The 22075-nt window shown below is 48.8% G+C and overlaps 1 protein-coding gene across 1 annotated transcript; it reads right to left on the reverse strand.

The window, feature by feature from the left end:
- Positions 1–1922: 1922 nt before the first annotated feature.
- RAB13 (RAB13, member RAS oncogene family) lies at positions 1923–13999 on the reverse strand. The gene is made up of 8 exons (XM_083591592.1): positions 13566–13999; positions 11193–11253; positions 9068–9128; positions 8216–8293; positions 6949–7038; positions 6031–6096; positions 4886–4936; positions 1923–3049 (listed from the first exon to the last, which is right to left on the reverse strand). Exons 1-8 carry the CDS (start codon positions 13687–13689, stop codon positions 2978–2980), a joined length of 603 nt encoding a protein of 200 aa, XP_083447718.1. The 5' UTR covers positions 13690–13999; the 3' UTR covers positions 1923–2977.
- Between the last annotated feature and the right edge of the window lie 8076 nt (positions 14000–22075).

Raw genomic sequence — 22075 nt, forward strand, 5'->3', positions numbered from 1 at the left:
GTCTGACTCAGTAACACCACCATTCCTTTTGTTGAATGTATGTGGGGCATGCAAGAAATGTTGCAGTATGTGGCCTGCTCCTTTCGGGGTGCCAGCCAGCCAGCTGCAGCCTTCCCAAGGTACTCCATTCCCTCCTTCCTTGTTTTCGCCTGGCTTCTAAAGACATGCAATGACAGCGCCAGGCAAGCCTTTCCAGGGACAGCGTTTCGCACACGGGGAGAAAAGGGAAGGCGGGAGCTAGACTCCAGCCACATCTGGAAGGCCACAGGCTTCCCATCCCTGTCTTAAAGGTAAAGGGACCCCTGACCATGAGGTCCAGTCGTGGCCGACTCTGGGGTTGCGGCGCTCATCTCGTTTTACTGGCCGAGGGAGCCGGTGTACAGCTTCCGGGTCATGTGGCCAGCATGACTAAGCCGCTTCTGGCGAACCAGAGCAGCGCACGGAAACACCGTTTACCTTCCCGCCGGAGCAGTACCTATTTATCTACTTGCACCGGTGTGCTTTCGAACTGCTAGGTTGGCAGGAGCAGGGACTGAGCAACAGGAGCTCACCCCGTCGCAGGGATTTGAACCGCCGACCTTCTGATCGGCAAGTCCTGGGTTCTGTGGTTTAACCCACAGCGCCACCCGCGTCCCTTATGCCTGTCTTACACCTGCACAAATGCATTAATGCACCATCCCTGTTGGGCTGAGGACAGGTATGAGGAAACTGTCCCCCTCCTGATGTTGCCAAACCACAACTCCCACCATAGCTCCATAGCTCAGTTGGTGAGAGTATGTCTATGACCCCCTGATCACTGGCCGTGTTTGCTGGAGCAGGTGGGAGTTGGAGCCCAAGAACATCTGTCCTTCTCAGGGTAGACCCGTTAGAAATCAATGACAAGTCTACTCTGGTTGCAGTGGTTGGTGGGAGTTGTCGTCCAACGGCACCTGGAGGGATGCACATATTCTGCACGCCTGAAATGCATGGGGGGGGGAAACAAAAACGTGGAGAATTAAGAATGGGATAACTGTGGGAAAGGCCTAGGAAAAGACTAGCGGTCACTGCAACAGGATAGAGAACAGGCATCATGCCCACACCATTTAAAATGCATTCAACAGACGGCTTTCTCCCCAAGAATTCTGGGAGCTGTAGTTTGTTAAAAGTTGCTGGGAATTGTAGTTCTGTGGGGGTGAACTATAATTCCCACAATTTTTGTTATTTTTTGTAGAAGTCATGTGGATTCCATGTGTGCTGCAAGAGCTTTGAATATATAGCGTGGCTATGACTAAAGATGCATTTTTGTTTTATTATTTCCTCCTTTCATAAAAAATTATACACTTGCTTGATCGTAAAATAAACCTCAAAGAGGTTCACAAAGATTACCGGTTTTAAAAAAAAGCTAAAAACAACTACAGTACAGTGTTTGAAACAATCTTAAAAAAATTAAAACCGGCAATAAACTAAAAAGATTGAAACACGCACCAGTGTTCTACATATCTGGGTACGATGCTTAAATCAGCCTTTCTCAACCTGTGGGTCCCCAGATGTCGTTGGACTACAACTCCCATCACCCCTAGCTAGTAAGGCCAGAGCTCAGGGATGATGGGAGTTGTAGTCCAACAACATCTGGGGACCCACAGGTTGAGAACCGCCGTGAGTCTAAACAAAAAATGTTTTTAGCTGGCGCCCAAAACAGCACAGTGAAGGCGCCTGACAAGAGGCAGGGAAATCCAAAATGTAAGTGCTGCAAGATTTGAAGTCTTTGCTGATCATGCGGTACGTAGCACCTCTCAAGGGGCACAGCAACAGCTCCCGTCCCCCCGCAAGAACACCCACTTTTTAATTTCTCGGGTTCTGTATGCCATGTGACAGAAGGCACTCCCCCCACCCCACCGACTCTCACAAGGCCTGCCACATTTAGTACAGAAGACATTCAGAAATCACGGCAAACATTTTAATACTGTTCAAAGGGTTCCCGAACAAAATTAATAATAATAACTAAGAGGCACACGTGGAATGTTGTGTGGGTCTTTTCTGGAGGGGGAGTTTCTGGGGGCACATTTCCAGGCTGCTGCGTAATGTGGGGGGGGCTGTGGGGGCAGAGGGTAATCAACCCCTCTTCCTCATGGGATGTTGGGCTGGGGCGATAAGAGCCCTTCTTACAAGCAAGAAGTTGCATTACATGGCGAACACATTCTCCCGGGAATAGGCTGGTTATGGGGAAAGTGTTGGCATCCTGTAGTGCCGCCCCCAAGTCAAAAAAGTCCAGGGGTTGGACATAGATGACCCTTTGAGTCCCTTCTAACTTCTATGGTTCACGGCGGCCCCAGTGCATTCTGACTCCACTGCAGCCAAGCCCCCAGCCCCACCCCCAAAATGGAATTCCCTCTATTATCTTGGTAGCGGTTCCCCCATAGGATTGCCAGGTTGGGAGCATCCCAGACCCTAATATTTCAGGGTCTAAACCTGAGAGCTAGGGACGGGCCCTGGGGGTTCTTCCTCTGCACTTCCACCACTGAGCCCTGGAGACGGAAGTTAATTGGGAGCAATATGCCGTTATCTGCAGCTGGGTCTTGCCAAGCTGAAACTTGGAAGCTGCACACGTAGTTTTCTGGATTAAAAAATAGCTTCTTTTTAAAAAAGGCACTATCGACCATCTAAGGCCTTCTCTGCTGCCTGGAAGGGGCCCAGGCAACCCTGGAGAATTGGGGTCACCCCCGGAGGAGTTCTGGCAACCCTAGACCCACATCCCTCGGGCAAGATCCCTTCCAAATGGTCAATATTCCCTACGGCCAAGAAATGTGGGGATGCAAAAGAAAAGGGGGAAGGGAGGGAGGTCTCGGCCTGCGAGCCCCACCTGCCGTCAGCCCCCACTCCCGGGGTCCTGCCCGGAAGGGTTTCTGAGCTTCGTGGAAGAAAGCGGAGGCGTTTGGAGCGTAAATGGTGAAAGGGGTACGTCCTGCGACAAGGCAAAGGAGCGACAGGACAGTCGCTGCTACACCACCGAACATTTACTGCTGCTTTTCTGTGATGCTTTCAGCTCCAAAGGGCCCTTGACGTGCTGAGCCTGGAGGAGAGAAGAGACGGACAATAGGGTAAGAAGTACTATTACACAGAGCACATCGTTGAACTGTGGAACTCGCTGCCACTGGAAGTGGGGACAGCCACCAGCTTGGATGGCAATGGACAAATCCACAGGAGGAGGAGGAGGAGGAAAAAGCTATCAACAGCTGCTAGCCACAATGGCTGCACTCTGCCCTCCATCGTTTTTGGGAAGGAGGCGTGAGGCTCTGACAGGGTCATACTGTCCTGTTTGCTCCTTCTCAAAGCCTAGTTAGCATTTTCCCAGCTTTGGGAAGAAGGTAGGTGGGCTCTAGGACCCCCCAGACCCTCCTTCCCAAAGTCTGGTGCCTCTCTTAGCTGGCTTTGGGAAGATTGCACAAGGTGGGGCATCAAATTTTGGCATCTATTATATGGTTAAGGTCCGTATAGTAAAAGCTATGGTTTTCCCAGTAGTGATGTATGGAAGTGAGAGCTGGACCATAAAGAAGGCTGATCGTCGAAGAATGGATGCTTTTGAATTATGGTGCTGGAGGAGACTCTTGAGAGTCCCATGGACTGCAAGAAGATCAAACGTATCCATTCTGAAGGAAATCAGCCCTGAGTGCTCACTGGAAGGACAGATCCTGAAGCTGAGGCTCCAATACTTTGGCCACCTCAGGAGAAGAGAAGACTCCCTGGAAAAGACCCTGATGTTGGGAAAGATGGAGGGCACAAGGAGAAGGGGACGACAGAGGATGAGATGGTTGGATAGTGTCTTCGAAGCTACAAACATGAGTCTGACCAAACTGTGGGAGGCAGTGGTAGACAGAAGTGCCTGGCGTGCTCTGGTCCAGGGGGTCATGAAGAGTCGGACACGACTAAACGACTAAACAACAAATATGGTTACCAGATTTTTTCCAATGAATCCAGGGACACTTTTTTTTTTTTTTGGAAGCTTAGTAGCAACAGGGAGTCAGTAGTGGGGATGGTGAGGCAAAGGACCCTGGCCCCAAGCACACATGCATATTGTATAAAGGTACAAAGCCCTTCTTTCGCACCCTGTGAAACATAAAATGCAAAGAATTTTTAAAAAACTGGGCAACGGCGCGCCACCTGCCCGTGACTCCCAAGCTTTCCACGATCTCCTTCCCCCTTTCCCCTTTGTTTTGACAGATCGGGGGAGGCTTGGGAGTCGCGGGCGGGCAACCGTTGCCCAGGACGGGTGCAAGGCGCAGGGTTTCTCTGCCATGCAAGGTGCAAACCTTTCGCACCTTGTGAGACAAAAATGCACAGAGTTTTTTAAAAAGTGGGCAATGGCCACCCGCCCGCAACTCCCGAGCCTCCCCCAATCAGTCAAAACAAAGGGGGAAGGGGGCCGGAGATCTGTACCGCCAGATGTCCCCGGTTCCCCTTCGGCAGTGGCAGCAGCAGTCAGCAGCCTGGAGTCAGCCTGGTAGCACAGTTGGCTCTGGCTGCCTCCAGGAGCTGCTCGCTGCCGTGGCGCCCGCCATTTTTCCTCGCCAGAAGTTTCAGCAAGGAAAAACGGCAGCGAGCAGCTCCTGGAGCCAGCCAGAGCCAGCTGTGCTACCAGGCTGGCTCCGGGCTGCTGAGGCTGCCACTGCCACGTTTCCCGGGGACGGATTTGCAAATCTGGGGACTGTCCCCGGGACATATGGTAACCCTAATCTATTACCCAAGTCCACCACTGGCTTTGATAGGCCCCAGCCACCCAGTGACTTCAGATTTCTCATCCACTCTTCCCCTCCTTCCTCAGGCTAGTTTCCAAACCCTGAACCATCACACCCCTGCTCAGGGAAGTCCCCCCCCCAAAACCCCAGCCCCTTCCTCACAGATTCCTCACCGATTTTTTGCTTGATTTCAGAAGTATGTCCCGGGCCAACGTGCTGAAAGCCTGGAGGGGGGAAACTGAGATGAGTCTCCATCTGACCTCTGTCACATTCGTTTATTATTTTAACATGCAAAAAATTGTTTCCCTTCACAACACCCCTGTGAGGTAGGCCTTCCTTTGCTCCCATTTAAACAGCCCGGTCACTATTTGGGAGGAAGGCAGCCCTCCATTGACCATAACATCCTTCTGGACCATCTAGAGGAGCAGGGGGCACTGTCATACAGTGGTTCTGCTCCTTCCTCCTGGGCTGTGTTCAGAAAGTGGTGTTGGGGGGATGAGTGTTCAGACCCCTGGGCTCTCACTTGTGGGGTGCCTCAGGGTTGCGTCTTCTCCCCCATGCTTTTCAACATCTACATGCAGCTGCTGGGAGAGATCATCAGGGGGTTTGGGCTGGGTGTCCATCAATATGTGGATGATACCCAGCTCTACCTCTCTTACAAATCGGAACCAGTGAAGGCTGTGAAGGTCCTGTGTGAGTGCCTGGAGGCAGTTGGAGGATGAATGGCGGCTAACAGATTGAGGTTGAATCCTGACAAGACAGAAGTACTGATTTTGGGGGATGGGGCAGGCAGGTATGGAGGACTCCCTGGTCCTGAATGGGGTAACTGTGCCCCTGAAGAACTAAGTGCCTTATGAATGCAGCACATATAGATGTTTGTGCTGTCTTTCTGAGAGTGTGGGGTGGCCCCCTAGCGCAGTCAACGGTCAAAGATTATGGGAGTTGCGATCCGCTAAAACAGCGGCAGGGATCTAGGTTCCTTCCCTCGTGCCCTGGGTCCAATCACATCCCAACCAATCAGGGATCACACACACCAAATGCACTTACGGAGATAACAAAGCAGGGATGCAGAAAACGGGTGCCTTTAGATGTTGTTAAGACTACAGCTCCCATCATCCCCAGCCAGCATGGCCCAGTGGTCAGGAATGATGGGAGCTGGAGTCCAACCACACCTAGAGGACCTCAAGGATCCCCATTTCCTGCTGCTGACTCTATAGTCTCCACACACACTTCTTGGCCTTTTATGCCGAAGCTGCAGTGACGTAGCCCTGAAACGCAGCAGCAAAATGCTGAAATAAATCAGTTTCTAGCCACTCACCTCCTCTACGTTCAAGCTGGATTTCGCACTCGTCTCAAAAAACCTGATCCCGTGCTCCTTGGATAGCTGTTGGGAAAAAAGTGGGGTGCTTGGAATGGGGGGGAACCTGTCCTAACGCCAACTCTTTGGCAACGCTTGCTGCACCCACCCCACAACCCATCTCAGTCTTCTCCTGACCCCATAGAAGAGGGGTGGGCAGGCATCAGACTTGCTTGGTTGACTGAAAGCAAGGAAAGGGTACACACAAACCTTCCCCCGTCACACACAGTTTGTTACAAAACCTGAACAGCTGCTCAAGTGCAAGAGCAGGAAGGAATCAGAGGAACTGATGGAAAGATTATCTTGGGTGAATGAATGTGACTTTTAATATTCCCTCCTGGATGATCACATCATAACTTGGGCTCCCTGATACTTCTTTACATATGACCCTCTTAATGGTTACTTTGGTTATTGCTTCATCTTTGAAAAACCTACACCCACCCAGATAGATAGATAGATAGACACACACACACACACACACACACACACACACACACACACAGAGCATCGTGATGACCTTACTTTTTTATGTATATAGGTGTGGGTGTGGAGATATACACCTATATACATAAAAAATTAAGGCTGTCATCACGCTGCAGTTTATGTGACCACCAAGAGGTGGCAGCACCAACGCAGGATGGCAGGCAGCCCAGGCAAACTGTTTAGGTGCTTCATAGAGCAAATCACTGTAAAGAGCTCCCCAACCTCACCATTAAATCCAAGTGCAGGAAGGTTTAACTGAGGGGGTTAGGCGCTCCAGAAAACCGCTCAGCTCTGCACTCAAACCTTCAAGCGCCCAACCCCTTGCGCCATTTCCTCCCCGCCACACCCCATCCTCTCTGCCCCGCCTGAGTTTGTCGCTCCGGCTGCATCAGATACCTTCTCTGCTCGGTCCCGGGGCACTTTGCGTTTGCCTTCCATGTCGCACTTGTTCCCCAGCAGGAGGCGCTCTACGCCGGCCGAAGCATTCTGCAGAAGAAGGGGGGGAGGCAGAGAGATCCAGACATCAACCAGGCAGGTTTTAGGCTTTCCCACCCCGATCCTCCACCTGTACCATCAGAAAAACCTTGCAGGATCAGACCAGTGTCCCATCTAGTCCAGAATCCTGTTCTCCCAGTGGTCAACGGGGATGCCCCATTGGGAAGTCCACCAGCAGGATCCGGGCGCAAGACCTACTCTCTGTTAGGATTATGATGTTCCGTTCCACCTTAAAACAGATGTGTGGATTGTTGTATGTCACATGTCTGTTTACTTCCGGCACAGCCTGCTGGGAACTTCCGTTGTGTATAGCCTTCACTTATGCTTTTGCTTCGACACGAAGAGGAGCAGACATGTTTTTCCTTTGTCCTGATGCTTAATAAAATGCTTCTAAATATGCTTACATAGGGACGCGGGTGGCGCTATGGGTTAAAGTACAGAGCCTAGGGCTTGCTGATCAGAAGGTTGGCAGTTCGAATCCCGTTGATCGGTCCCTGCTCCTGCCAACCTAGCAGTTCGAAAGCACGTCAAAGTGCAAGTGGATAAATAGGTACCGCTCCGGCGGGAAAGTAAACAGCATTTCCATGCACTGCTCGGTTCACCAGAAGCAGCCTAGTCAACCTGTATGCCGTCTCCCTCGGCCAATAAAGCGAGATGAGCACCTCAGCCCCAGTGTCGGTCACGACTGGACCTACTGGTCAGGGGTCCCTTTACCTTTACCTATGCCTCTGTCCACCCTTCCGTTGCAAAGAGTTCTTATCTCTGCTGGCTTGCGTGCTCAGTCTCTAAGGCTTCTGAGGCTCGAGCCGCAGTTTTGATGCTGTTCTGAGAACCGGAGTTTGCCCGGCTGCCGGCTAGTGGGCTGGAGCCAGCTGGGGGCTTGCCAATTGCCCCCGTCTCCCAGGATACAACCCAACACTCTTCCCACTACTTGCAGTTCCCAGCAACTTCACTGCCTGCAGCCATGGAGGGAGAACAGAGTCATCGTGCCCACAGTGCCATCCCCCTCCTGCCTTCCCGCCGTCTACCGCAAGGCGATGTCGGGTCCATAGCAGGGGAAGAAGGGCAGTGGGCAAGAGGGCGGATGAGAAAACAGGGTGGGCGCCTGCCAGCCGCAGACCCTCTCCATCCCACCCCCACCCCCCCTCTTTTCCTCATGTTCACTCACTTCCTTAATGCTCTTCATCCAGTTTTGGATGTTCTCAAAGGATTTCTCATCCGTGATGTCGTACACAAGGATAATCCCCTAGAAAGGAAGCGGGTGTTAATACTGGCTTGCATTTTAACAGAACGAACGGCAACGCAGCAAGCAAACGCATTTAAAAATCTACCCATCTGACATCAAGGTCAAGCTGCAGAAACCTGCTAGCATTTGATTGACATTGGAGTGTGACTGAGTTGAGAAATAAGACTAAGAGCACATATTAATATAGGAATGTATTAGATAATATGTAAAGAAATATACAATAATAAGAGTACATTCATTTCTAAAAAAGGAATATACAATGGGAAAGACAGGAAGTCTAGTGTGTTGGTATGTATATGATTTTGGGGGGGGGTTCATTTTTGTTTTTTTCTCTTTGTTCTTTTTTTGTTTTTGTTTCATTTTCTTTCTAGGTACATAAACTTTGTATATAATTTTTGTATACATGTTGGAAATTATAGTAAGTCCTGTAATGTAAAATGACAACGTTTACCGATGTAATATACGAATGTTAACAAATAAATAAAAGGCAAATTCAAAAAAATAAAGAAACCTGCTGTTTGTATATTTATCCCAGAATTCCAATTAAAACACACACACACACACACACACACACACACACACACACACACACTCTTACTGGCTGTAAGCTTCTCCCCAATGGCAAAATCCTTCCTTGGTGGCCTTGTTGCATCTTGGCCCTTTTGACCATATGTTAGCCCCCCCCCCCCCCAGGCTACAAAGATCCCACTTCTGACACCAATCGCATAATGACATTTCAGCCTGGCCAAGAAGCTGGTTATTGGAATTCCATACCATGGCTCCCCGGTAATACGCTGTGGTGATGGTCTTGAACCGTTCCTGGCCGGCCGTGTCCCTACAAGAGAAAGAAGTCCAAAATCGCAAGAGGCGGGGACCGTTATCTGAAACCTCCTCCCATCGGCACCCGTTCCGAAGCCTTGTACGCACGAAGGAAGAGCCTTGCTGCTGAATCAAACTCAAAGGCTCCTCGAGTCCAGCATTGTCCATTGCAGCAACATATCTGATGCCTCTGGGAAGCACAGGAGCAGATCTTCCCTACTGTTTATCCCCTCCCCCCCAGAGCAATTCATATTCAGAGGTAGACTGCCTCTGAACCAGGAGGTTCCATTTAACTCGTCTAGCTGATGGCCTTTTAAAGACTTCTCCTCCACGAATTTGTCTTGATCCCTTTTCAAATTAAGTAATACATGTGGGATGCGGGTGGCACTGTGGGTTAAACCACAGAGCCTAGGACTTGTCGATCAGAAGGTCGGCGGTTCGAATCCCCGCGACGGGGTGAGCTCCCGTTGCTCGGTCCCTGCTCCTGCCAACCTAGCAGTTTGAAAGCACGTCAAAGTGCAAGTAGATAAAGAGGTACCACTCCGGCGGGAAGGTAAACGGCGTTTCCGTGTGCTGCTCTGGTTCACCAGAAGCGGCTTAGTCATGCTGGCCACATGACCCGGAAGCTGTACGCCGGCTCCCTCGGCCAGTAAAGCGAGATGAGCGCCGCAACCCCAGAGTCGGTCACGAATGGACCAAATGGTCAGGGGTCCCTTTACCTTTAAGTAATACATATAAATCTTTATCTAAAGAGGAAGCCCCCTAACATTAGCAAACTCTGCCACAGATTTTGAAGGCATTGCGATGCTCGGACCCCTTTTCACCAGTAAATCCTCCATTCTCGGGTCCCCAAGATGTGGTTGGACTACAATTCCCATCATCCCTCATCAGCAGGCTACGCTGGTTGAGGATGATGGGAATCATAGTTCAATCACATCTGGGCACCCAAGAGTGGAGGGACGCTGGTTTTAAACTGTTGCTCCCCTCCGATCTCGGACACAAGCTGGATTTTGAGCTGTGTTTCCAGTTAAACTGGGAGCATCTGAGCTTGAGCGGAGCATCACTCTCAAAGGGGATGACGAGCCAGCTATCAAACCCACATCACAGGCACCACAATATAATATGAAATAAATTAATTACGCATTGGGGGTAGCAAGGGGATCTCCTGACTTTTGTTCAGCCTGAATCTGCAGGTGATCAATTTCATTTGGATGAAATGAACATTTTGAGAGAAATATTTTTTAAAAATACAGTGGTACCTTGGTTTATGAACTTAATCCGTTCCGGAAGTCCGTTCTTAAACCAAGGTGTTCTTAAACCAAGGCGTGCTTTCCCATAGCAGTGGGGGAACCCAATTTACAAATGGAACTCACTCAACAGGAAGCGAAACATGTTCTGCTTCCAAGGCAAAGTTCACAAACCAAAATACCTACTTCCGGGTTTGCAGTGTTCTTAATCCAAGTTGTTCATAAACTAAGCTGTTCCTAAACCAAGGTACCGCTGTACTTTCTACTTTTCCAACACCACACATTGCATTATAAAGCTCTATCCCAGGGGTCAGCAAACTTTTTCAGCAGGGGGCCGGTCCACTGTCCTTCAGACCTTGTGGGGGGCCAGACTATACTGGGGGGGGGATGCACGAATTCCTATGCCCCACAAATAACCCAGAGATGCATTTTAAATAAAAGGACATGTTCTACTCATGTAAAAACACACAGATTCCCGGACTGTCTGCGGGCCGGATTTAGAAGGCGATTGGGCCGGATCCTGCCCCCGGGCCTTAGTTTGCCTACCCATGCTCTATCCTGTCCTCATTTTAGCCCTTTTCTTCCTTTCTCAACCCAAAGGGTGCTTTTTCAGACCTCCTTTCTTCAAATGCCTCCGTCTGAAACTCGACTTTCCCCCCTGAAGCCCAAACTCCCCAATCCTTTTATCTCCTGACTGAAATAAACCAAAAGCACAGAGTTCCCTGCCTCTGCTCATTTGGAGACTCCTGCCTGTCTCCTGCTCTGCTGTCAAAATGTAGATTTGCAAGCGCCTTGGGGGCAGAGACTCATGAAAGGTTTACACAAGCACATACCAAACCTGCAGCTTGATCCTCTTCCCTTCTATGTCCACTGTCCGGATTTTGAAGTCGATCCCTAGATAGGGGGAAGATGGAGTCAAGCTACTCACACACACATATATAGGCTCACACTCTAACAGAATCATAGAATTGTAAGGGACCCTGAGGGTCATCTAGTCCAACCCTCTGAAATGCCGGAATCTCAGCTAAAGCATCCAGGACAGGTGGCCATCCATCTCTTAGGAACACAGGACACAGCCCAGTCCTACCTGGAGAGACCTCTCCCTGAAACCTTGCAGAGCTGCTGCCAGTCAGTGTGGACAGTACTGTACTAGATAGTATAAACACTGACAACTGGGAAACACTGGCCTGCGAGCGCTCCAGCCTTTACCAAAGGTGTCATGGGCTTTGAAGACACTCGAACTCAGGACACAAGGGAGAAACGTGCTAAGAGGAAGGCACACTTGGCAAATCCACCCCATGATCAACTCCCGCCCGGGAACCAATGTCCCCACCGTGGAAGGACGTGTGGATCCAGAATTGGCCTCCACCAGGCATAAACTCGGCCCTCCAGATGTTTTGAGACTACAATTTCCATCACCCATGACCATTGGTCCTGTTAGCTAGGGATGATGGGAGCTGTAGTCCCAAAACATCTGGAGGGCCGAGTTTGCCTATGCCTGGCCTCCACAGTCCCTTACAGACTCATTGTTAAAACCGTGTTTACGGAAGACAATCTTACTCGGCTACGAGGGATCGCAGAAGAAGAAGAAGAAGAAGAAGAAGAAGAAGAAGAAGAAGAAGAAGAGGAGGAGGAGGAGGAGGAGGAGGAGGAGGACGACTAAAGGCTACTTCCCAAGTTCCAGTTTATTCAGTTCCATGAGGACTAGAATCTTAAAACTATTTTTAAGAGAAGCCCATACCTCGGCAATCGAGTGCCCTGTCACATGGATTCTGCCAAAGATCTGCACACCCAAGGAACACCCATCTCATAATAAGCACCCCAAGAACTGGAGTTCCCACCTCAAGGAGCTACGATCCCCAGCACCCTCCACAAACTACAGTTCCCAAGATACTTTGAAGGAAGTCATGTGCTTTCAAGTGGGGGGTGGGGGGTGGAAGGACCCTGGATGAGAAGCAGGGAGGTGAAGATCTCCCAGGGTGGGAGACAGGCAGAGGAAAGAGAAGCTCCCGGGTGACGGCTGGGAAGGTCTGCCATTTTCTGTGGTGGCCAAGTTTATGCCTGACGTTTGGACAGAGAGAAAGGTTTCGTATCTGCGCCCTTGGGTGGGCTGTGGTTTTAGATACAATGCTGCTCATTTTCTCCCTCTGTATGTTTTATGCTGTTGTTGTTATGCAGAATAATAATAATAATAATAATAATAATAATAATAATAATAATAATAAATTTATTTAAAAAACCCCATCTGACTGGGTTGCCCCAGCCACTCTGAGTGGCTTTCAGCATATATAAAAACATAGTGAAACATTAAACCTTAAAAAGCTTCCCTAAACACGGCTGCTTTCAGATGTCTTCTAAAAGTCAGGTAGTTGCTCTCCGCCTGGTTCCCTGTAACTTCGCTTCTCGCAGTGAGGTAACCGCCAGAAGGCCCTTGGCGCTGGACCTCAGTGTCCAGGCTGAATGTCGGGTGTGGAGACGCTCCAGGTATACTTGTACTTCTAATACTTACTTTATTATGTGTTTCTTCTACAAGACTAGTTCAAACTGTTACTATTAGTACATGAGGTTCTCTTTTGAAAAAAGAACGAATTCCTATGCCCTACAAATCACTCTGAGATGCATTTTAAATAAAAGGGCATATTCTACTCATGTAAAAAACACGGTGATTCCTGGACCGTCCGTGGGCCGGATTGAGAAGGCGATTGGGCCGGATCCGGCCCCCGGGCCTTAGTTTGCCTACCCATGGGTCAGGGTGTCAAACTCTGATCTGGGAGAGACCAGGGTTCCACTCTAACGTTACCAGACGCCCCCGTTTCCCAGGGACAAATCAGTCCCCATCTATTTAGTAGGAAATTGAAAAGTGTCCCTGGATTCATTGGGGGGGGAAATCTGGTAACCTTATTCCAATCCCCACTCAGCGCAAATCTCACTTGGCTTCTCCGCCTACCCTACCTCTCAGGGTTGTTGTGGGGTTTAAAGGTGGAGGGAGAGAATCGTGCCCTTGCGTCAAAAGGTGGGATATCGATGCGTTTGATGGATAAGCAAACAAACGTCTTGGGGGGATTCGGAGTGGGAGAAGGAGGATGCGAAGCCTTGAAGATCGAGGTGCAAGGGGGTGACAGAACCCCTCCCTTTCCCCAGATCTCCCCAGAACCGCCCACCCCATTCCCCTGGAACCCCCCTCGCCGCCCCCCAACCCCTCTCACCGATGGTACTGATATAGGTCCCGCTGAAGTTGTCTTCTGCAAAGCGGATGATCAGGCACGTCTTCCCCACTCCACTGTCTCCGATCAGGAGCAACTTGAAGAGGTGATCGTAAGATTTGGCCATGGCCCCCGGAGAGTTGCAAACTTGGGTTTTCCCCCCTCTTTCCTGGGAAGAAAGAAAAGAAAGAAATAGAAGGGGGAAAGAGAAAGAAAGAGAAATCAGAAAAGTTTAAAGGGGGGGAAGGGATGAGAAGTTGCGAGGTGGAACCCAAACTCCTCCTCTCGCCCAGTAACCTTTTTTTCCTCCTCTTCCTCCTTCTTCCCAGCCAGCGGGAGGCTCAGACCACTCCCCCATTCCTCCTCGCTGGAAGGCCAGGGAGAAAAGCCGCTTGCCCCCCCCTTCGGGCAGGGAGGGGTTAAGCCAGCAGGGCTGAAATGTCTGAGCTGACTCAGCCCCGGGAGGAGCGGATTTCTTCAATGGGCTCTTCTTCCCCCGCCCCCGCGCGCCTTGGGCGGCATGAATGAACTTGGCGCTGCTGCTCATTCATGCCCCCAAAGGGAGAACTGACGCCTGGGGGAGTGCGGCGCAGTGGTTAGAGTTCCGGGACCGGGGAGAGGGCAGGGTTTGTAATGTCCTGCTCAGGCCACCATGAAGCTTGTGTCCTTGAGCCAGTTGCCCGTCTCTCCTACCTTACAGGGTTGTTGTAAGGGGGATGGGAGAGAGCCAGGCATTCCACCTTTTTTCAGCACTAAAAAGTGGGATAGAAACGGGATACAGAACTAAATAAGAGCCATTCGCAAGGCGCCTGACCACTGATAGTGTCCTTGAGCATGTGCAAAGTACCAAAGGGCCTTCTCGGTGGTGGCCCCCGCCCTGTGGAACACCCTCCCACCAGATGTCAAAGAGAACAACAACTACCAGACTTCTAGAAGACATCTGAAGGCAGCCCTGTTTAGGGAAGCTTTTAATGTTTGATGCATTACTGTATTTTAATATTTTGTTGGAAGCCGCCCAGAGTGGCTGGGGAAGCCCAGCCAGATGGGCGGGGTATAAACAATAAATTATTATTATATATTATTACTTTCCTTGAGTTGCTGCATAGCGACCTTCACACCTCACGCACATGCGCACATGTTAAGCTGGCGTATGCCCCATACTTTAAAGTACCGTACATGCTTGCACTCCAGGGAATCCTAAGAACTGTTGTTTGCTTCTCACAGAACTACAGTTCCCAGCACCCTTATCAAACTACAGTTCCCAAAGAGGTTCACAACATTAACCTACTATATTAAAAACAAAACAAAACCCAAAGGTTTCCATCTTTTATTATCTGTAAGGGGCAGAGAGTTGCTGGAGAAACAGGCAGAGGTTCAACACGTGAAACGCTCCCCTCCATTTCTTCTTTACGCCAGGAAAAGCCTCCATTTCGTTTCTTGTTTTCTAGTGGAGGAAAGGCGCAGGATTTTGGTCTGCTAAGCACACCAGGAAAAGAGGGTGTGATCCTGCATCTCGATTTGAGGAAACAATGGCCTGTCTGTATCCGTTACTCCCATCCACTGACTTCAATCGCACCATGTAGAGTTAACAGCAGGGGATTCCGGCAAATGGTCAATTGGCTTAGATATTTTTAGACTGCATAAAACTCCTGATGTTGATCAGGGAGTTGTAGAAGAAATCAGAATAATAAAGCATAAATAAACTTTTAGTTGCCATATTTCAAAAAAGTGAAAATCCAGACACAAAAGTCGTCGAACAATTTTTGAAGGGAAATCACCAAAAATGACACTGCCGGCACTGACTGCAGTATTCTGGCTACATCCAGTAAATATCGGACGGACTTCAACTGGTAGTTTGGGAGCCCTCAGTGGGTGAGAGCCTGATCCAAGGAGAGTGGAAATAGAAGCACTGCCACCGTGAAAATACATGGTAAAAAGTTAATAAATGGCTCACCAAATGCATATTTGGATGCTGGCTTGTAAGACATGCTTGGATCACAGAATGAGAGAACGTGGAATGTCAGAAACAGGAATTGATTATACATATGGTGAAGGTCTGTAGGATCGATTTAGTGTTTTATTTTGTTGCACTGCAAGGCATAGCACTGAGGAGAAGGAGAAGAAGAAGAGGAGGAGGAGGAGGAAGAGGAGGAGGAAGAAGAATGAATGTATACCCCACCCATCTGGCTGGGTTTCCCCAGCCACTCTGGGCAGCTCCCATCATCATCATCATCTTCATCATGTGATAAAACATCAAACATTAAAAAGTTCCCTAAACAGGGCTGCCTTCAGATGTCTTCTAAAAGTCAAATGGTTGTTTATTTCCTTGACATCTGGTGGGCACCACTACCAAGAAGGCCCTCTGCCTGGTTCCCTGTAACCTCACTTCTCGCAGGAAGGGAACCGCCAGAAGGCCCTGGGACCTGGACCTCAGGTCCAGGCTGGACGATGGAGGTGGAGATGCTCCTTCAGGTATACTGGGCCGAGACTGTTTAGGGCTTTAAAGGTCAGCACCTACACTGTTAGATGTGATTTTTGTGTTTTCCTGTTTAAATTTTTTTTTATTAAGACTGTAAACTCCTGGAGGGCAGGGATCTGTTTTTTACCCGTATGATTCTTTAGGGTGCCATTAACAATGCTGATTGTGCTGTATCACAATACAATTCTAGATGCCAGCTGAAAACATTATTGTTTCAGCAACCCTCTCCAGAAACACATCATTTAGTTATTTGTTTTAAATGTGTTTAATTCTTTTAAATTGTTTTTAGTGATGCTTTTAATTTTTGTTTTTAATTGGTCTGTGTATTTCATGTTTTATATAGAATTTAATCTGTTTACTGCTCAGGGATTATTGTAAAGAAATATTATACATTTCCTAAATAAAAAGAACCCTATAATGTACTGATAGCGGTTCAGTTCTCTGAGAAACTGCACCAGTGATGCAGAATTCATCTGCAGAAATGGTTTCACTGATTTTTATAGTCTGTGGGAATGGTTTTACAGTTATTGCTTTTGGAAATTGTAGTCTCTTTTTTTGTATTTTATCATATTTTACATTGTCATACACAACTTGGATGGCTTCAGGCTTTGAAGCGGTTTATAAATGTGTAAAATAAAGAATAAATAAATATGAAGAGAGGAATTCCAAGGTTTGCAAAAGTGTGTGTGTTTGGGGTTGGGTGAAATCCATTAGGATGGCTGTTTAGAAAACAACAACAACAGATAGACACTTTGTTGTTGTTTAGTCGTTTCGTCGTGTCCGACTCTTCGTGACACCATAGACCAGAGCACGCCAGGCACTCCTGTCTTCCACTGCCTCCTGCAGTTTGGTCAAACTCATGCTGGTAGCTTCGAGAACACTATCCAACCATCTCGTCCTCTGTCGTCCCCTTCTCCTTGTGCCCTTCATCCTTCCCAACATCAGGGTCTTTTCCAGGGAGTCTTCTCTTCTCCTGAGGTGGCCAAAGTCTTGGAGCCTCAGCTTCAGGATCTATCCTTCCAGTGAGCACTCAGGGCTGATTTCCTTCAGAATGGATAGGTTTGATCTTCTTGCAGCCCATGGGACTCTCCTCCAGCACCACTGTTATAGCACAATGAGGACTGAATAGGCCAACGATGCAGAAAATTCTGATTGTTCAGGTGAGGGAATGGCAATCTGGGATGGGATGCAGTCAGACTGGAATGGAATATCCTGGAAAACAGCATGGATGGATGGCAGCCAGAGCAGCAGCTTTCCATGCTGCAATATTTTGTTGCAGATTCTGCTTTCTTGATGGTGATGATGATGATGATTACTAGTCAGATGAGATAGAATCATAGAATCATAGAATCATAGAGTTGGAAGAGACCACAAGGGCCATCGAGTCCAACCCCCTGCCAAGCAGGAAACACCATCAGAGCACTCCTGACATATGGTTGTCAAGCCTCTGCTTAAAGACCTCCAAAGAAGGAGACTCCACCACACTCCTTGGCAGCAAATTCCACTGTCGAACAGCTCTTACTGTCAGGAAGTTCTTCCTAATGTTTAGGTGGAATCTTCTTTCTTGTAGTTTGGATCCATTGCTCCGTGTCCGCTTCTCTGGAGCAGCAGAAAACAACCTTTCTCCCTCCTCTATGTGACATCCTTTTATATATTTGAACATGGCTATCGTATCACCCCTTAACCTCCTCTTCTCCAGGCTAAACATGCCTAGCTCCCTTAGCCGTTCCTCATAAGGCATCGTTTCCAGGCCTTTGACCATTTTGGTTGCCCTCCTCTGGACACGTTCCAGTTTGTCAGTGTCCTCCTTGAACTGTGGTGCCCAGAACTGGACACAGTACTCCAGGTGAGGTCTGACCAGAGCAGAATACAGTGGCACTATTACTTCCCTTGATCTAGATGCTATACTCCTATTGATGCAGCCCAGAATTGCATTGGCTTTTTTAGCTGCCGCATCACACTGTTGGCTCATGTCAAGTTTGTGGTCAACCAAGACTCCTAGATCCTTTTCACATGTACTGCTCTCAAGCCAGGTGTCACCCATCTTGTATTTGATACATGCAGGGAGGAAGAGGATAGATCTAAGCTAGAAGAAGAGTCCTAGCTCAATGGGTAGAGCTTCATCTGCCTTGCAAGGAGGTCCCAGCTTCAATCCTCAACGGCATCTTCAGGTAGGGCTGGGAGAGAGACCTCTGCGCAGACCCCTGGACTGCTGCTGCCAGTCAGTGTGGGCAGTGCTGAGCCAAGATGGACCAAGGATTCCAGCCCAATATATGGCAGCTTCTTATGTTCCTGGGGTGGAAGTACCTATTATAACTAAACAGAACCCTCAGTATTGTCTTCACCAATTGGCAGCAGTTTTCCAAGGCTTTGCAGGGAAGTCTCTTTCCCAGCCCAACTGGAAATGCTGGCAGGAACTGAACCTGCGGCTTTCTTGCATGCAAATCAAATGCTCTCCCACAAGGTGGGAGCCTCTACCGCTGGGTGGTCTGCACTGTTAATAAGCAATGTTTGCCTCTTGCAATGGATTGGAGTTCTCAGCTGATTTAAAAGCAAGACTTATAGGCAGTGGCAATTATTAGCTTCCTCTGGATTTAAAAAAATAAAAATAATGTTGGAATACTATACAGTGGTACCTCGGGTTACATATGCTTCAGTTACATATGCTTCAGGTTACAGACTCCGCTAACCCAGAAATAGTGCCTCAGGTTAAGAACTTTGCTTCAGGATGAGAACAGAAATCGTGCTCCAGCGGCGAGGCAGCAGCGGGAGGCCCCATTAGCTAAAGTGGTGCTTCAGGTTAAGAACAGTTTCAGGTTAAGGACAGACCTTCAGAACGAGTTAAGTACTTAACCCGAGGTACCACTGTACTCACTTCATGTGGCAGCAAATCCAGCTGTGCTCACGGGATTTAATTTTGAGTAAGTATCTATGGGATTGCTTGATCCATCATTCCTCATTCTCATCTTGGCTAACGAGCCACGGCAGAAATATAGCCAATGAATAAAACGGAAATAAAGAAGTAAATCTTGCACCCAAAAACCACTTGGCAGCAGGCGAATGCCACAGCTTTCACTGGTGGTTCTAAGGCTTGCAATTTGCGGTGGGACACAGATTTAAGGCAGGAGCCCACTTTGTAATGGGCTATGTAACATCAGAGAGAGTTATGGCGCTGGCATCATCATCATCATCACCCTTGCCATGACATCATCTGCCTCCATAGCCCAAAGTGCCTATGGAAGAGCTGGTTCACACCAGGATGATGTCATACCAGGATGATGTCACTCCATTCCCCACGTGGGGTTTTTCATTCACTCATTTATCAAGTTATTTTGATCCCTGCCTTTTAGGGATCACAAGGCAGTTTACAAAACAGGAACCAGGCTTAAAACACGACATTTATTTTTTTTAAAAAAACCCTAACGTAGTCCTATCAAAATTAGACAAGTTGACAATAAGTTCAATGAAATGCTTGGTGGTGGTGGTTTGAAAACCACAAGAAACAGGAGGGCAGTTCCAGAGAGGATGGGCCATCACTAAAAAAAATATTCTGTCCCTGGTACTCACCAGCTTTTGAGGCGGATATGGGAACCCAGGCATGTTCCTAGATGTGCAAGTGGTCCTTCAAATAGCTGGGACCCAAACCATTTTGGTTTTACTTGTGAATACCCACATTTGAATGGGAGCCCAGAAATCAGGAGATAACCTGAGTCAGTGAAGCAAGAGGCGAAATATGTAGGTCGGGTTTTGGCAGCAGTCTCCAAGGGGAGCCCCCTGTACAAAGCATTACAGTAGTGCAATCCAGACATGACCAACATGTGTGCAATTTGAGGAGAGGCCTCTTTTTTCCTAGACAAGGCTGGAGCTGGGGAAGCAGCCTAAGGTGACTGATGCCCTTTGTGGCCACCTCAGCATCTCCATGTATAGAGGTGGGTTCAGGAAAACCAACAGCGATGTCTGAATGCTTCATCGGAGTGAAACTTCAGCCCAAAGCAGCATAATTTACTGTTTTATTACAAATACTACAGCTGCTGCTACTACTACAATGGTACCTCAGGTTACATACGCTTTAGGTTACATATGCTTCAGGTTACAGACTCCACTAACCCAGAAATAGTACCTCGGGTTAAGAACTTTGCTTCAGGATGAGAACAGAAATCGTGCTCCGGCGGTGTGGCGGCAGCAGGAGGCCTCATTAGCTAAAGTGGTGCTTCAGGTTAAGAACAGTTTCAGGTTAAGTACGGAGCTCCGGAACGAATTAAGTACTTAACCTGAAGTACCACTGTACTAGTCAAATCTTACTTCAAGGAACTCAGAGCAGTCTCCGTGGTTCTCTTCCCATTTTATACTTCTAACAACCCTGTAAGGTAGATCAGGCTGACAAGGGCCTAATAATAATATTAATATTTTTATTATTTATACCCAGCTCATCTGGGTTTCCCCGGCCACTCTGTGCAGCTCCCAACAGAGGACTAAAAACAGAATAAAGCTTCAAACGTTAAAAACTTCCCGAAACAGGGCTGCCTTCAGATGTCTTCTAAACGTCAGATAGTTGTTTATCTCCTTGACATCTGATGTGAGGGCGTTCCACAGGGCGGGCGCCACCACCAAGAAGGCCCTCTGCTTGGTTCCCTGTAACTTCACTTCTCGCAGGGAGGGAACTGCCAAAAGGCCCTCGGAGCTGGATCTCAGTGTCAAGGCTGAAAGATGGGGGTGGAGACGCTCCTTCAGGTATCCTGGGGATTTGAACCCTGGGTTCCCTTGTCCTAGTCCAAGAGCCAGTGGTGGGGCTGCCATGTCAGACTAGGATCTGGGAGACCGGGGTTCAAATGCTGACTCAGCTGGGTGACCTTGGGCCAGTCACTGCCCCTTAGCCAAACCGACCTCACAGAGTTGTTGAGGGGAGGAGATGAGGAGAGAACCATGCATGTCACCTTGAGCTCCTTAGAGAAAAACAAATAACAAATAAACTCCTTAACCACCCCACAGATGGGGCTGGCAGGATGTGACGTCCAATGTGGAAAGCCACTCTGGTGTATTTGAAGGTGCGAGGTGAGTTTAGACCTGGGTTCAAATCCCCACCCAACCATGAAGCTCGATGGGTGAATTTGAGCCAGCCTACCTCACACAGGGACACGGGTGGCACTGTGGGTTAAACCACAGAGCCTAGGACTTGCCAATCAGAAGGTCGGCGGTTCGAATCCCCGCGACGGGGTGAGCTCCCGTTGCTCTGTCCCAGCTCCTGCCCACCTAGCAGTTCAAAAGCACCTCAAAGTGCAAGTAGATAAATAGGTACCACTCCGGCGGGAAGGTAGACGGCGTTTCCGTGCACTGCTCTGGTTCGCCAGAAGCGGCTTAGTCCTGCTGGCCACATGACCCGGAAGCTGTACGCCAGTTCCCTCGGCCAAAAAAGCGAGATGAGCGCCGCAACCCCAGAGTCGGCCATGACTGGACCTAATGGTCAGGGGTCCCTTTACCTTTTTTAGGTTACCTCACAGGGTTGTTGTGAAGCTAAAACGAGGCGTGTCTACACTATCCTGAGCACCTTGGGAGGAAAAGCGAGGCATGATTAAATGCAATTGTGAATGGTTTTAAGCTGTAAATTGTAAGTTGCTTAAAACTGATTCAAAGTTGTTTTTCAAATATTTTCAATGTGTGTTTTCATGTTGTGACCCGCCCTGAGGCCTGAAGGTGAACGGCAGGTCATTATTATTATTATTATTAATAATAATAATAATAATAATAATAATAATAATATGCCGGGAATAGAGAAAAATACCTTTATATCCCTCTATTACTTGGCTCATTTATCTTGTTTTCATGAAACCCTCTCAAAATGGCAGCCTGGCGACACGGCTGCCCTTCTCAAGAAGGCCGCCTCGCCAGTCCCTCTCTTCGCCTCAACGCGACCTTCCCATCATGGCGGCCCTCCCGCAATCCGCTTCCAACCAGGGGCACTTCCGTTCCCGCCCCATCCCCATCCCCTTTCCAAAATGGCGGCTGAGAGGAGCACCCCCCGTGGCGTCGTCGAAGG

This window comes from Podarcis filfolensis (assembly GCF_964270895.1).
Source record: "Podarcis filfolensis genome assembly, chromosome: 16".
Lineage (NCBI taxonomy): Eukaryota > Metazoa > Chordata > Lepidosauria > Squamata > Lacertidae > Podarcis > Podarcis filfolensis.